General features: G+C 30.6%; 1 protein-coding gene across 1 annotated transcript in view; it reads right to left on the reverse strand.

The window, feature by feature from the left end:
• Positions 1-18,368, reverse strand: part of LOC145322203 (protein lev-9-like) — a 51,257-nt gene that overhangs the window by 16,978 nt on the left and 15,911 nt on the right. The window contains exons 7-10 of the mRNA XM_080164047.1: positions 17,765-17,818; positions 14,585-14,626; positions 13,888-13,971; positions 2,447-2,551 (exon numbers count right to left, since the gene is read on the reverse strand). Of these exons, the coding sequence (XP_080020173.1) occupies positions 2,447-2,551; positions 13,888-13,971; positions 14,585-14,626; positions 17,765-17,818 (285 nt within the window). The remainder of the gene's footprint in view (positions 1-2,446; positions 2,552-13,887; positions 13,972-14,584; positions 14,627-17,764; positions 17,819-18,368) is intronic.

An 18,368-nucleotide genomic window follows, 5' to 3' on the forward strand; every position in this document is an offset into this window, starting at 1 on the left:
AAATAAGGCTTTAAACATATCTCCAGTATTGTGAGAACCGGTTCTAAGCCATACTGAAAATCATGTATAAATTTTTTATGAATAATAATATAAAAATCACAAAAGTAACCTAAAATTAGGCCCCACAGGGCTAAAAAAACTGGTTTAATCTAAATTTTTTTTATCCTAATATCCACGGAAAGCTGTCTAAATACGATACAATGAATAACTATAATGCTCTATCAAGCCTTGATAAATTTCTCACGAAAAAAACATTTGAAATGACTTTATCCATAGTTTTTAAATTTATGAAAAGTTGTGAGCATTCTACAACAGAAGTATAGATGCAAACAATTGGTGCAATTATTCGACACCAGCGACAAGGGACCAACATTCAGGCAAATATATCTATGAAAAAGTCACAAAACCTCTCGAAATTTCCTTTTATAAAAGTAACAGGATGCCTGTGTGTATTTTTGTACCAAAGGATCTCGCTAACCTCTGAACCAGTATGATTCTTCTTTACATTGTAACTTCCCATTGGTTCAGGGAAGGTTCATACCTATTTTGAGCGAGGGTAACAACACATTCCAAAGAGAAATAGCCCATAAAAAATGACTCTGCCGCATAACATTTTTTTACTTTTTACTAAAATAACATTGAAAATGGGGTAGGGGGTGTCAAAATCCCTCCCACATCTAATACTCCTAATAAACATCACATAAAATAAAAAAAATATCGGAAACCACTGCATATGTCTCCTAGCAACAGCAATCCCAGGATATTAAACTACCAAACAATGCAATATTTTATATAGGATATTTTTTAATAGTAGATTTTTTGAGTGCTTTTTATTGAAATATATATATCTAAACATTGAACTTTAATACAGTATTCTGCTAAATATTCCCTCTTTTCAAAGTCAAGATATATCTAGACAATTAGTGAGCTCAGCCATGAATATCTATTTGCTGATTTTTTATCCCTTGTCTCTGATAGAACACAAATGTGGGTCACTCAAATATAAACAACAACTACCACTTTAAACTCAATGCAAAATATGTCAGAGTCACCAGATAATGCCAACAGAGTGACCAGAAGGACAATTAATAACATCAGGGTTGCCATGTTAAAAGAATTACAAGACAATAATAATAGAGTCACCAAAGAACTACAATTGAACTTCAAACTGAATAAAATATGTCCGAATCACCAGATTACTCTGATATGTGTCCAAGCAGATTCCAGGTATAATCCTGCACGGTCAACTGTTCAGGGTAACCGTCGGCTCAACGTCCGGAAGATGAACACTGCATCTTAACAAAAGTTGTTAAACATAGTTCCTTCTGCTGTTATGACAGGTGTGCGACATTCATATTTAGAGTAGGGAAAATTCTTTGGCACAAAACAGGCGCTTTTCATTACCATGCACATTTGGGACATCCAGACAAAGGTCAAGCAATCAAAGAGTTGATTGTCTGTTTGATTTTACTTAACCTAATACCCCGGGTATTTGGATGTTGGACCTGACGTTAGAGTGTCATGGACAGCAGACTCGCCCTTATGAAGTAACTGTTAGGGGTAAAACTTATACTGGGAAAGAAAATTTTCGCATGGACTTAAATTTATATATTCATCTGTACTGTTATGTCATGAACCTTTCATATGTATTGGACAAAATTGTGAAGTACAGATAATTAGTTTACTAAATAAATTTTAAAATCCAGACATGTTATATTATTCCCAAACGATTTGAAGCTAAAATTACGTAAATCACCAATAAGAATTTTAACCACTCACCCTACTTTAATGTACTTTTCAGAGAGAGAGAAGGGACAATGGGCTGTTTAATACACTAGTCCCAAAAGTTTTATATTAACGTTTTCTTATTCGTTGGCTTAAAAACTTCTGGGACTACAGTAATTTTTTATTGGTTGGGTTATTAAGTTGAGTGTTCTAACGTTTAAACCAATAATTTCAATCTACAGATGGTGTGATTGGGGATGAACATCAATTTATCGGCCATTGTCTTATCCCTGTGTTGTTTTACTTTTTGCTTACGATTCCGATTTGTATATTGGAATTATAATCAATTTATGTAAATTATATAAATAAAAACAAGAATGATAATGTCCATGAAAGGACAGCTCTAGAATCAGACGGTAAGACTAACGAATATTAACACGAGTAGAGTGTCTGAACTGAATAAGCAAAATTCTATTATTGTTGCAAACTGCGTAAATACAGTGTTATCTTACAATGTTAGGACTGTTTGTCCTAAAAATATTTTTTTCAAAAAAACATATGAATATGATAATAATAAGTTTTTTTTTAAGTTTTAAAATCAACATGTTTTACATGTACCTTCTGTTAACGAGTTTAGAGTTGCTACGTTTTCTAAATTGTACCTAAAAGTTACAGGAATCAAGTTTGAAATCAATAATTCTAACGTGAATAAATATGTTACCTGGGAAGCACCTGTACTCCAGAACTGTTTCCAGCTCAAATTGTTTGGCATCTGGAGGTCCGTTGTGGTTGGCATGCTGAACTTGGGGCGCGGCCTCACAATACACTGAAATTTAACAAGATTAGTTTTCATAGGTACCAGAGCTGGATCTTTAAATCATTTTAGTGGTGAGACAGATCGGGATGCGCCAAATTCCAGCCAATCACAGCGCGGCATTTTAACAAACGCAAGAATGACACACATCGCAGTGGACAATTGTAGGAGTGACAATCGTCGGAGTGGACAAGCGCATGAGTGTCTAAATAAAATATTAAGTTAATTAAGTATTTTTATACTGGTTAGGTTAGGTTAGGATATGAATTTAACAAATAAAACACACGCAGGGATTAAACATTTAAAATACCGTTTAGATGGTTTAAAATGGTAAAAGCACCCAAGAAAGAAGTATGTGTAAAAACCACTACTTTTTATTGAAGACCCACAATAAACAATTATGTTAGTTTTTTATGAAAACTGCAGACATTTTGAAATAAAAAATAAGATTTTCGTACTTTCGTCTGCATACAAACAATTGGTCCCAGGACAAACGCAGGAGTCCCAAACGTCGGAGTGGAAACCTAACCTAACCTAACCTAACCTATTTTAAACTATCTTATAGGTCTTTAAATGCCTAACCCCTGCGGGGGGCTTATTTGTATATTCATATGTTAACCTAACCTAACCTGTATAGAAATACTTAATTAACTTTATATTTTTTATTTAGACACTCCTGCGTTTGTCCACTACGAAATCATTTGGGACTCCTGCGTTTGTCCTGGAGCCACACAAACCCCAAGGACGTTTGGAAATGACAGCAAAAAAATTATAATCCGATAAAAAAGCATGAAAAAATGAATATTTCTTTAAAAATATTGAAAAGACAAGTTAAAGATGTAAGGGTGAAGTACATGCTGCTGTATGATGATAGTTTGAGGTGGCAAGGAGATAATACTTAAAGGTTAAAAATTATGAGCCCCAGGAGTATTATATTTTTAATAATATAAGTAATTTAGGAATATTTTTCTAAATGGCGTGTCACGTGTGTATTGTTTAAACATTGTATCTCCTTTTTGACTTTTAAAGTATAATAAAATATTATATTTAAATGGCTGTATATTTATTCTTAAATCAAATCAATAGTTAAGTAAATTACTCTATAAATTACTCTATAATTCCAAATGTCCGTCGAAAACGTGATTTTCTCGGTTCCTATTCAATATAGACAGCTGAAATTTTTATGAAGTAAATAAGTTTAAATACTACATATTTAGACCAAATTTCATTAAGATTTGCCCAATAATTGGGATGCTAGATCGATTCTTAGATTTTTGAAGTTTTTGTGATTTTCTCAACTGCTTTTCAAGACATAGGGCTGAAACTTTCCGGGATTAATTAAATTCATATTTTTCATAATTTCATCAAATTTTATTAAGATTTTTTTTTTAATTGAGGTGCAGATGAATTCCTAGATTTTTAGGTTTTCATGATTTACTCGAATCCTATACAAGATAGACGACTGAAAAATTTTACTAATTTTATCATAATTTCAATGAGATTTGTTTATTAATTGTGGTGCTAGATAGAACCTAGATTTTAAGTATTTAGTTTAAAGGTTTCGTTATTTTTTTAAAAGTGAAAATTTTCATTTTTTTAAGACCCTGCTATATAGTCAATATTTCTCCGATATACATTCATAATTTTTATGAACTTCGCTACTTATGGATGTTGTTTAAAAATTCTTTGTTTCACAGTTTTAAGTAAATGTCTTTAAGACATTTGGTATAGCATTAATCCTTATATAAAAGTAACAGGATGTGTTATCTGTGTATATGTGCTTAGCTTATGATTTTGCTATATTCTTTAGCGGCGAAACCGCTAGTGTTAAGAATAAACTGCTATATATCGTCAATAATTTTTCCAGCCATTATATCATGGATTACAACGCAATTTTGCAGCATATAAGTTTGAAAACCTTGGTTGGTTGTAGGATCATTGATTGGACTGCAAAACTTTACCAAGGGTTTAGAATCTTAATCAGTATAGATCAGAAATACAAGGAAAGGACAATAGAATAGAAATTGATTTTCCATTAAATTTTAAACTTTTCCAGGAGTCAAACATATAATAATAAGTTGAGGGAATTGTCAAAGAAAATAAATGTTTTATCTGAAATATATGATCGTGCTTATTTAATCTTACTGTGTTCATAAAAAAGGGTGTCCTTTAAGATCTTCTAAATGACTGGAGGTATGGGAGCCAAAAATTGAGATTAAGGAATTGAACTAAATTGGAAAAGATTTATTCTGAAATTAGTGTTTTATTGTTTAAACATTTTAAAAGTCAAATAAACTATAAAGGTATACCTTTTGCACTCACTTAAGTTTTAAACCAGGCAAAAAATTTCTAGTAATTTAGATTAGTATATGCTTGATTGACTATTATGCCTTATGATTCTAATATTGAATGATCAATTGCTTTGTTGAGTTCAAAGTGTCAATAATACCGGTACTACGTCAAACGCTAGATACGTCAACATACGCTAGAATTAAAACTTTTAAAAAATGTCATAGATTTTTTCGTTCATAAATACTATATTTATATTACTATCAATGAAGGGATCTAAAGGGATAAGAAAATGGCCAAAAAATCTATGTACATCCCCTATAGCGTAAAAGTAGTGGTTGAAACATTTGAACACTCAACTTATTAAATAAACCAATCAAAATTCATTTAAGTACCAAAAGTTGGTTAGCCAACAAATAAGAAATCTTTCCTTTAAAACTTTCGCCCCCCCCCCCCCAACCCCATTTTTTATTTTAGTAATTTTTTTAAATATTGTTTTTTTTGTGGGGGGGGGGGGTTTCTAGGGGCGAAATATCTTGGGAGGGTGGTGGTACCTTCCCCAACAATAGTTATAAATCTTCCTGGGACCTATGAGAAGCTACTCTATTAAGGAGAACCTGATCGGTTCAGCGGTTCAGCGAGATCCTTCGGTACAGACAAACAAACATCCTCTTACTTTATTATAAGGATTAATTATAGCGTTTGTCGTATCTATTGTTTGTCGCCTTTAGAAAAAATCTAGCGTTTGTCATATTCTAAAGTTTGTCGCATTCTAGCGTTTGTCGTATCTAGTGTATGTCGTGCCTAGGGTTGGTCTGTCTACTGTTTGTCTGTCTAGCGTTTGTCGCATCTACTGTTTGACGTATCTAGGGTTTGACGTAGTACCAATAATACCATTTCTAATTAAAGTCAATACTTATTTCTAAACATAAAACGATGACTTTAAGGTACCTTCAAATATCATAATAGGTATATTGGTACATTTAATTTATTTTTGCATTTTGAAATTTTTTGGTATGATATTGCAGTTTGTACCTTATGAATTGCTTCCCTACATCCATCACGTTATTTCAGAGATTATCCTGACCAAAAAACATTTATTCATTAAACTACTTTTTACGTTCTTTAATCTTATTTTCTTGGTATTGACAAAACCACATTTTTCTTCGCTATTTATGGATGTAAAAATCTTTGTTTTTATTTCTTACAAAATAAAAGTTACATTTGTTGCTGAAACTGATAAAAAAAGCTAGGTAAATCAAAATTTGTTATTATCTATTTTGAAGAAAGGGATACAGGGATGAGATAATGAACGATTTATTTTCTTTCCAAAAACTTTTAAAGAATTTGTCCATCAAATCAAGTTACAAAAGGCCTTAACATTTTTAATGCAAGGAAAACTAATAAATCTTCCTTTGTCCTTTCCCTGGCTGGAGTTGAAAGTGTTGAACCTTGAATGATATTGGATGAAATTGCATAGTTATGAAGGTGTTCGGTATAGTCCAGGATTTTAGCCACGGGGGGTGACTAAATACTACCCACCATTCCTTTTATTTTGGAGGTAACAGGTTGTAATTCTGGCCAAAAGCTGTGTCATAACTATAGGTGTAAAATATTTCTAACTGCTGCTTTATCTCATGAGTCAGATTATCAACAAAAAAAAATAGAGGGAATGCCTTGCTCTTTTTAAAGACGTTACTAATTACCACGCTTAGTTATTAGGGCGTTTGGATTTTATCCAGCGGGGAAGACCATAAATTACTCAGCTTTCTCGATGTTTTGGAGGTTAAAGGTTCGAATCTAAGCCAAAACCGTGCATGTAAAAAATCTGCTACTTGGTCGTACATGTAAGAATATTAGTAGGTGTGCAGGGAATGTATTGTCTTATAAACAGACGTCACTTAGTACCATGCAAAATACGGCCTTCCAGAGTAAAGTAGTCTAATAAAAGGGTTAGATATCTGCATTAGATTTGAATAAAGGATTGCTAAACGATTCTTGCTCTTAAATATTAACAATATTTCCAAAAGTAAAAAGGTATAACATTCCTTTCCCCCCTTTTTTACATATCTGTAATGATTATTCCAAGCTTATTGAAACCGTTGGATAATGGCCCAGGGAGGAATAAAGTTAAACGAAAAAAAGAGGAGATGGGATGTTCAGATGGTCCAATGGTAAATTAAGGGAGTGTGCCAGGTGTGCATTGAGTAGTGCAGTGCTCAAGACAAACAAAGATTACAATTCTATCAATTCACAAAGATCAAAGCCTTGATCAGGAAAGGAAACTCCATCAGATGAAAAAAAGGAAATTAAAAAAAGATATTAATTTTCATAATACCCTCCTCTTTTTTGTAACAGATAGAGAGTTTAATTTTTCTTTATTGATAACACCTGCAAGGGGCTATACCTGCACTGCAGTGCCTAAACCCTGTGTTGGTAACTTTTTTCTCATTATATCCTAACCAAATCTATCCTAGGCAAAAAAAAACAAAAAACTAAAAACCACCTTACTAACTAATTTTGCATCTATTTCAAAATAAGAGGTTGGGGGGTGTTCACTTTGAGGGAAGCTACTTTTGTACAGGTAGTGAATTATGCTAAAAAATTCAACAAAGTAAATCATAATTTACTTAAACGGCATAAGAAGGGTTTGCTTATTTCCTGCAAGTTAAGAAGACGTATAATGTTCTTTGGAAATAATAAGGAAAAATAAGCTACCTTACCGTTGGTCTATCTGCTATTCTCAATGTATTTTTTTCTGTTCAGACATTGAGTGTGATAAGTACCAGAAATTTAGAACTTTACTCTCTTTTTTACATTTTTTCTGGTAATTTTACATCCTAATAAATCACTATGCAGTCTGGAGGGAGATTCGAACAGGGATACATGGATAAGACAGTTTTTAAATTGCTAACAAATACAACTTTTCTAGATAATTTAAATGTTGATTTCTTACTTTTTTTTGAAAAAGGTTGAATAAATGGATTTAATATTACTTGGATCTTACACCAGATTATATGTACCTTAATAAATGAAACTTGTAGCTGGCTAAAATAATGATTCCCAACTCCACTCCCTTTACCAAACACCTTCTCCTCCTACTGGATAAACGAACTTACCAATAAGCAACCAAAATTGACCAAAAAAATTTCCCCTGTCATATTATTCATGTATATTCTATATCCATTGTTGAATGTCTGTGTGTTTCTAAAAGTTCTAACTTCAGGTTTACATAGATGCTTCTAAAATAACATGGGTTGGTTTTAATCTGGATTTTTTTGGATAACTAGAGTTTTGAATTATTTCAAATAAACATCTTATAAATAGCTCATTGTCTTTTCCCTATATTTCAGCAGATTAAAACAGATAAAAACATGGAAAGTGGAGAATTAGGAATTACTATAATTCATCTGTTAGAAAAGTCATTAAAAATAGAAAAACAGTAATTTAAACTTAGGTATAATTTATATTTTCCAATTAGACTATAGCATCATATCATAGTCGTTAGTATAACATTGGAAGTAGATAAATTTTATAAAGAAATAATACTACAAAGTGTGAATATACATATAATATAATATAATATAAACCTTTTGATTTTTTAAAGGGTAATTTCTTTTGGTAGGGTACCCTCCACAAAAATAGGCAAAAACTTTTCTGGAACCCGTTTAAGAAGATTCATTGCTAAGGAGATCCATATTGATGAAGTTGTTAGCAAGATCTTTCGTTACTGAGAAACAGGCATCTTGTTACTTGTATTTGAGAAATGTACTTTGTTGCGATTTAATATTTAAAGTATAATTCCAAAACCAACTGTTCTAACTATTGTTAAGATAATGATATTAGAGATGTTCATTTCGTTGTAAGCTGTAAGTTATATGGCTTAGATAATAGACTTATAGAATAGAATACTAATTTATGCACAAATCTGGAAAAGGAATGTCTTATTTTACTTTTAGCTGTAAGTTAGATGGCTTAGATAATAGACTGATAGAATAGATTACTCATTTATACACAATTCTGGAAAAGGAGTAGTGTCTTATTTCATTGTAGGCTGAAAGTAAAAACAAACAATAAATGAAAGATAACTAATTCAAATAGCTGCAAAGTGCAGAATGAAATTAACTTTAAAACCTAGGTTAACCTAGGTTAATAAACATCCTAAATAAAAGTACATAAATAATAACAACAGAGGCCTGAAGGACTAAACCTTTTCTACTTATTTTCTCCTCTAATACGCCAGAAAGTTGTTAGAACGTGGTGTTTCTTTACATAAGCTAATAGCCAGATTTTGAAATAGCAAATCTATTCTTTTATAAACAGAAAACATATGAAAAGTATGTAGTTAAACCCAAAAATAAATGGCATTTGTAGAAAAAAGTCGAAAAAGTCCAATATTAAGTAGGTAAAATTAAATGAATATCTAGGAAGCATGGCGGGGTTTATCCAAAACTATATTTACTAACATGAAAATTAATCAGAAAGTATACGTGAAATTCTTACTATGTATGGGCCTTTCCCAATAGAGTTTTTTTTCTATATGCACAAAGTGTTTCATATGGTAAGTGTTTTCAGTTCATACAGCTTGGAATAACATGAAAAATTTTGATGTTGTATCTACGGCACACTATAGTTAGATGGTTGGTTGGTATACTGTTCTGATAACTTGATTCAATTCACAACAAGACAAGTTTCAACTCTTCAAAACTTTCCAAGCAATGCTCTACTATGTACAGGGATCGAAAGGGATATAACAATGGACGATAATTTTATCATGTACATTGGTATGATGATAAATAAAATTAGTCCTTTTATACTCCCCAAAGTTTTTGAGTCAACGAATAACGGGACAAAAAAACAGTATAATTTACAATCCAAAGTGCCCTCCCTGCCTGACTATGTACAGTGTACACCAATAATTGTATCTTGTTAAATATGTACCTTTATACAAATTTGTACTGTAGAATCAGAGGGCAAAGTCAGGTACTTTGTAGCCTTGAACTCTTACAACTTTGAAAGGGCCTTCTAATACATTTTATTTTTGTTTATGATTTTTAAAAAAGAAATTTTATCTTTAATGAGATCGGTCCGTTCGTAAATTATCGTAATTTAGGCATTTTAAAATCGATTTTAAACTTGGCATGGTGATTTCCGTAGTAGTTAGATGCGATTTAAAAACCGTAGCAACTCTATAATCGTTACCAGAATGTCAGTACGTTCATTTAAAACTTGCTGATTTTCAACTTTAATACATTTTTTATTTGATATAATTATTTAATCTTCTCATTTTATTTGAATACTGATTTCTAGGACAACAAAGTACAATGTTAAAAGCGAAGCATTTCTTAAATCAAAAATTATTATTATAAAAAAATATGTTTGTTAATTTAAAAAATTTTTTTTAGTTATTTTGTAGAAAAAATATTTAATAAGTTGTTTCTCTCTGATTTAAAATGCATAATTCTAAACATAAATCTATATAGAATCAAGGATACAAGGAGAGGTGTTTTAAAGTTACACTATAATTCCTTCTACCTCTTATATCAAATAAAGAAAAATTTAAAGTTGTTGTAAAAAGATAAAAATCAGCAAAGGACGTACGGAATAGAGTTGCTTCGCTTTCAAAGTTATACCTAACTGTTAGATATCATCATGCAAAGTTTAAAATAGATAGGACACTATAAATTAATGTATAAATTAGCGGTAAAAGCAATCCGTTACGGACGGATGGGCCGACACTAATTACAGAAAAGCTTCGCTTTTAAAAATAATCCAATTTTTATTTAATCCTCTGACAAAAAGGAGAAAATTTCAAAATGTTAAGATCTATTATAACAGGTTTATCTGCGAATTATAAATAATTATCTAAGTTCTATTGTCCTATCCCCGGCTCCCTGGCCTAAAGTAGAATGAGAGGTGAACATAACAAGGACAATAAGTGCATAGATCAATATTAGGGAAAGTAATGAAAGTTGAAATATTTGTGAGAATACAAAATAGAATAAATAAATCAAGGGCAATTATATCCATAAGTTTAATCAATGTAACTATCTTTAAAAATAAGACAGACTGTTTGACAGATGTATAGTATACTCTTTGTAAATATGTAGAAGCTACTCTGTTTTTAAATAGAATTCAAAAATATTTTCATTTCAAATATAAAACCATATATCGCTTTATAAAAGCTTAAAATAACTTATTTAAAATTTTCTTTTGAAATATATTTAACTTTTAAAATAATGTTGCATTTTATTATTTAAAAGTTTAATTTTTTTTACGTAAATTTTTAGATTAAGGAATATGTAGTTGTTCAGCAAATATAAAACAATGGGATGTCTGTTTGTCTGAGCAACTAAACACAAATCTGTCCAAATTACCGTTACTCAAAGGCTTTTAAAAAAAATTCTGTGACGTAATTTAAATGCTTATTTCTTCTGTAACGAAAATGGGGGAAATGCAATACTATCGACTGCTATTTAAGATAGACAGCTGATAATTTAAGAAAAATATCCCCTGTACCAATATGCATTAAGTATATAATTTACTTGAACCGTAAGTCTGTCGGTCATGATTCAAAATATAAATACTTATTTTTCAAAAAGGTTTCGTGATTTTCTTCTATTATTTCATTATAAAAGCATCCAAATTCAAATGAAGATGTAATTTTTTTTCTAAATTCTTTTGTTTGAAAATTTGATCCAGTCCACTTCATGATATAATCAGAAGAGTAAGAATTTTTAGTGATTCAGGGATAAAGGAATCAATAATTAATTAGTAATTATCGTATTATAGACAGCTTTTCGCAGGTAGTAAAATTAAAAGATTTAAAAGTAATTCTAGTTTTGTGTGCCCTGAGGGTGGGGGGGGCCAAGGTAAACTAAAATACTACCAATGTTATGATTTTAATTTTATTATACGACGTTAATACGATACATGATTTATCATTTTTACAGATGCATTATCTGGATTTCTATGTAAATTAAAATATTTGACACCAACCTAAAGAAAAGCATTTCACTAGTAAGATTATAGAGCATTTTCACTGTCAAAAAAGTTGGAGGTTGTAAAGATTTTGTTTATTCCCTTATCCGTGCAGAGAGGCAAGATTAAAGGAATTTCTTGAGTAAATACTTGTTAGAAAACTCTCTGATTCCCTTATCCGTGCAGAAAGGCAAGATTAAAGGAATTTCTTGAGTAAATACTTGTTAGGAGACTCTCTGATTCCTTTATCCATGCAGAGAGGCAAGATTAAAGGATTTTCTTGAGTAAATACTTGTTAGGAGACTCTCTGATTCCTTTATCCATGCAGAGAAGAAAGATTAAAGGAATTTCTTGAGTAAATACTTGTTAGGAGACTCTCTGATTCCTTTATCCGTGCAGAGAAGCAAGATTAAAGGAATTTCTTGAGTAAATACTTGTTAGGAGACTCTCTGATTGTTACAATCTACCAGGTAGGGAGAGTATATTGGACTGTAAATTACACTGGTACTCAAAGCTTTTAAACCATATTTAAATCTTATTCGTTGGCCTAAAAACTTTGGATACTTGTTCCGAATTTTGATTGGCTGGTTCCAAACTAAAAAAAATAGTACAAACTTTTCAACCTAGACTTTTCATCAACCGAAGGTTTTTTGTTTATCATAATTGGAGATATACATAAATTTATCGTGCATTGTCTTATCCTTACAATTCACAGTGGACTCAATTCACTTTAAGTTTCAAGTTTTGTGAACTAAAGACTAATATAGTATAGATTAAAACCTTAGGTAATATGAAATAGAATAATATAAATACTTAGACTCTTATTAAAATCATAGAATAATAACATGGATTTTTATCTCTATCAGCAACTGGGAAAAATCAGCTAGCAACACTTTAGTAATGACAGAAGATGACATAACAAATAAGAACGCTACGTGACTGTTTTCAAGGTAGAAACACTTCTAACAAATAATAAACATATAAGTATTGTATAAAATTTTCCTAAAATTAAAGTTGTAATAAAGTTTGATTGTTTCGTTGCATGATAGAGATATCAAACAGGGATCTAAAGGGATAAGACAATGGCAGATTATTTAATGTACATCCCCAATGATGATACACAAAACTAAACTTCTGTAGATTACATTAAGTAGTAGAAACGCCAGGACACTCAACTTAATGAGTCAACCATTAAAAGTCCCCAAAGTTGGTAAATAAATAATAAAAATAAGAAAGCCTTATCAAAAACGTAGGTGACTAATGTAATGAACAGTCCATTGTATCCTTTCTTCCTGGATATTACGCCAGTTTTGTAGTATGGAGTACGAAAGTGTATTAAATCATGGCTCGGCAGCCGCGCCTTAGACGCCTGTAAGCCTCAGGGAAATCAACCTTTTACAATTATAACAAACTATTAAGCTAAAAATGACCCTAATATGGCAACCCTTCTTTAAAAAAATCTAAAGCATCCAAATTAAATATTTAAGCTTAGTCACGGCTGCCAAGCCCTAATATTAAGTCTACGGCTACTGATTTTTGTGAAAAGGGTTGCTCATTGCGGCTGCTGATTTTAAAAGTTGACAAGTTGACAAAATTACCTATGACTGCCAAAGGACGTATTTGGCTTTAAATATTATTTTTCTTTTTTGGCAGACAATGGATAGTAAAAGTGTTGAAATTGGGCGGCTGTTTATACAGCTGCAGCTACCGACCTCTTCATGATATATCAATGAATGAATAAATTAAGTCTTTCATTTTATTAACATTTAAAAAAATAATTATTATTAATTGTTTTGATTCAAAAGAATTACGTTTAATGCTATTAAGTTCTTTTCATTAATACCTTAAATGTTATGTATAAAGACGAGCCAAGTGTGTGTGTAACGCCCCACTTTTTATATGTGTTGTAAAAAGTTTGAATGGGGGGGGGGGTGGTCAGTCGGGAGTGGAACTTCCTACCCCCTAGGCATGTAGGCAAGCAAACAAATAGCGCCCTGCTTTGTCGACTTAAGCATTGTAATTAAGTAATTAGAATTGTTTTAGGTTACAGGGTTCAAAATAAATATCTATAAACATACCTTTCTTTTTACAGTAAGGTTCATGATGAGACCAGACCCCGCTTCCCTGACAAAGTCTCTCCTCAGACCCAATTAGTTGATACCCTTAAAAGGTTATTGATTGATTAGCCATAATATATGGTGGGTTGGGTGCTTGTTATTAGTGTAGGGAAATTACATGGTATTATACATTATTATAATACTTTCTTAACAATAATCTTTAAAAAAGTAAATTTACTTATGTTAGGGAAGTAAAAGTTATAATATCTTTGTATAAATATCAAAAAGATAAAAAAAATTATGATTAACAGTTTTGAAGCAATAGCAAGCTCGATTTTAACACAACATAATCAAAATTGTGCTTTCCCTATAAGTGTATATTGATCACTAAACCACCACCTTATTTTTTTTATATAAGTTGAAAATAAGAGTGGAGTAGTTTTTTCTATGTCTTATCCCTGCGGTGCTCTATCCATGCAGTGCGTCCCAGTATCCAATAAAACCTAACCTAACCTGACCTGAAGTAATAAATAAACAATAATGTACAAACTCCCCTTATATTCATTTATTTAAAAAAACGACAGAGGAGGATTTTGCTCGACCAAACACTTTGAGGGAAGTTGACTAAGAATACAACAGGAGCATGGTTCATAATAATAAACTGAACAAGGATATACAGCAGTTCTAGAGTGGCTTCGCTGCAGATAATCATATCTACCTGGATTACATGTATAGATTGCTCTGTCTCCAAAATATCGCCCTGAAAGAAATAAAATGATTTTTTGAAGTAACATAATATCAATCTATTGTGTATGTATGTTTGTCCAATAAGATATCTAGACTGAATTTTACATCAATTTCAGGGATGTTTTAAGCAGGTTTTAGTCTATTATAAGTATACTACGTCAACCCCTCTTGAAAGACATGTCCCTTGTTCATGGGCTAGAATTAAATAACTAACTAAATAATGATATCACCCATCTTATATTTTCAAAAGTTACTTGATGTATTTAAAAAATCTGGTTATTCCTTCCACAAACAAAACGAAGGTAAGGAAAATTTCTTATGAAATTTTTCTTATTAAATTAATCATTTTTCAAAAATATTCTAATAATACCGTATAGACTTAGATAGAAATAATACTATTCATAAAAAAAACAATTTAACACTTATTATAGAAATATAACGTATATTATAGCCATTCTTTTCATTGTAAATTATTTTAAATGTATAATATTCATAATATATTTATACAGTTATTATAAATCAAGTTTTTATAATTTAAGTATATTTAGATTTATATATAAAAAAAATAGTGCCACATCTTTTCCTAGTTGCGCTACTAATGATATTATATGATAATACTCCGGTTTCTAATGTTATTAGAGATATACTGTTGTTATTAATATTTGCATGTACATATTATCAAAATAATATTTGTGGGATAAACAAGGATGATAACATCATTTCATCATTTCAAATATGGGACAAACGAACAGTATTAATTACGGAGCAACACTAACATTTAAAATTTTAAACATTTTTTTATTCAATTTAAATTATAGATATTTAAAATAAACCTTCTTAACTTTAGTGTTGTTATTATAAAACGTTTATTTCACGGTGTATGATCGTCAAATGAATCATCATTTCAAATAAGAAATAAGTATGGTGATCCTATAATATTCATTTATTTTGTCAAAGCAGATAAAAAGAGACATGTTTAAAATTGACATACACAATTTTTTTGTTTCTAAGCCTCATTAAGCATACGTTTTGTTGATTCTGACAAAAAAATTTATGAGAGCATTCATGAAATTCATATTGTTTTTCATGAAAAAGTAACGTATGTCGCCTTTTTTATGTTAGTCTTTATCACTTTTATCAGGAAGATTTAAAGCAGGGCTAGGCAGCCGCGCGTCAGCCTCAACTAGCCCTCAAATTTAAACCAGTTGGGATGCTTTATGATTTAAAAAAAAAGAGAGATTGTAATGCTTGGATCAGGTTTAGACTTCCAGCTGACTTTTAAAATTATAAAAAGGTTGATTTCCCTTGTGGCTTACAGGCAGCTGACTTTCGCCTTCCAAATCCTTGTAAAAGAACCAATTGAGTCTATTTTTGTGTATTTAATAACAGTTTGAACTAAACAAAGCGTTTAACGTAATAAAATGAGGCGAGGAATAAAAAAGAAACCTTGGATTTATTATTTTAAGGATTGAATTGTAGGGGGTAAATCATATTCTTTGTTAACAGATTTTGACAGATCTGTTATCCTTTAAGGTTTAGGCTATTTTACTTTTGTTTATTTAATGCATATAGAGTTGAGGTGGGGTGTGGGGTGGTAATTCATATTCTTTAGACATACTTACACATATGTACAAGAGATAAAGGAATCTTTAAGTTGGGCAACCAGTCAAATGTAGAATCAGGAAAACGGTCATTTAGATAATTTAGAAATTTCAAAACAAAAATATATTTAGTTAAAGTATAAAATTTCTTTCATGGGTTAATGAAATAATTTAAAGACTAAAGATAAAAATCAGAAAGATGGAAATTTACAAAAAGAAATCATAAAAGTTATTAAAACCATATATTCTATTAGCACTTGTAGAATTGAGAAATATCGTTTTCATAACTAGGAATTATATTGTACTGGCTGGTAGGTGTTCATAAAAATTAATAATTATCATCTTTCCAAAGGATTAGAAAGGGACTAAAATACAGCCTAAAACCTTACCATGACCTTAATATATAAAGTATTGTAGCTTAAAACATCCTATGACCTAAGCAAAGCTTTATACAAAATGAGAAGTCAATCAGTTTAGAAGTTATTGACATTTAAAGTTTCAGACGAAAAAATCCTCACTCCTTTATATGATAGGAATGATATAATAAAGGTTTAAAATAAACTTTCATGAAATTATACAAAGAGTTTAATTGTTTCGACCCAATTTTCACTAAAAAATATATAATTAGCATCTTTACTGATTCCCGAACGACTGAGGATACACAAACACAAAGTTGAGTGTGTGTATTATTATTATTAAGAACATATATTGTGTTATGCTGTGTTATTCATAACAATTACAAGGATAATAATACACACTATGTTTAGAGGAGCGGGGCTTTCAATATGTAAACAAGGATGACAACTTCCATTAGTAGTTAACAAAGTCACAAATATTCAGTGTTTTATTGGTTAAAAATATAGAAAGCAGAAAGTTGGAATTGTAAAGTAGCTTAACTACAAAAATAGAATAACTAACTTGGTCAATAATCATAAAAGATGCTTACTTATGAAATTAAATCATAGCTATGCTACACCCATACCTTAATAAGATTAATCGTCCTGGGAATCACCATTAAAATAACAAATTAAAAGGACTTTTGTAATGTGTAAAAATTATGTGAAATTGCTAGTGATTAACATGTCAATAGTACTACCACACTTTTCAAATAATTTGCTAAAAACTTTAAAATGATAGTAAGATTCCATAATTAACTTTGCTTTATGGATGGACATATCATAGACAAAAAGTAGCTGCGCTACAAATACTAATATATAATGGTTATTATTTATTCCCACTACATCATAAATGCCAATAGTTATATTAATATTGAATATCATATGCTTTTTTCATACCTATGCTTATCTAAGAGGATAATTTTTTTTTACAAAAGCCCATAACAAAAAAGTCATTTTGAAACATTAGAATAAATATGTTTATAAAATTTTTATATAAGCAAAAAGACGTTCAAGCTTTTCATCTAAATGGGAGTGTGTTATAATTTGTTGTATAACTTTTTAACGAGTTTTCGAAGGCCTAAGGTTTAATTCTTCCATAATAGAAGCCTACGTTTTTTGACAGGTTATGCTTCGCTGAAAATTAGTTTATACCTGTTTGATGTACTTTTCCATGGTGAGGGTCCAGCAATAGGGCACATGTCTGATCTAAACATTTTTTTAACTATCTTTAACAATTGCTAAGGTATTGAGATGGATAGTAGTAGCACATGTATGATCTAAAACAAACTATCTTCAATAAATGCTGAGACATTGAGATGATGAGGATCCAGTAATATGCACATTGAACATGTCTGAACAAATCATATTAGAAATACAAATGTTTTACTATCTTCAATAATTGCCAAGAAATTTAGATAGTTAGTATCTAATGCATAGGTCTGATATAAAACAAAAATGATTAACCATCTCTAATAATTGCTGAGATATTAAGATGGCTACACAGTACAGCAAGTCTATAAATATATATGTAAATCCGTTTGTATGTCCAAATGTGAAAGCAATTTTTGTTCACAGTGGGTTTTAGCAGGACAAAATTAAGATTTTATTTTCTGGTTACACTTCAGCATAGTAGTTGTCCTACCTTAATCAATTTTAGGTTGAAGTTTAAGTTAAAAAGTAAACTAATTTTGCATAATCTCGTATTGTTAATGTAATTGAATAATTGTAATAAGAATAACATTAATGAAATCCACAT

This window comes from Acartia tonsa, chromosome 6 (assembly GCF_053477335.1).
Source record: "Acartia tonsa isolate MP-2025a chromosome 6, ASM5347733v1, whole genome shotgun sequence".
NCBI classification, from domain to species: Eukaryota; Metazoa; Arthropoda; class Copepoda; order Calanoida; family Acartiidae; genus Acartia; species Acartia tonsa.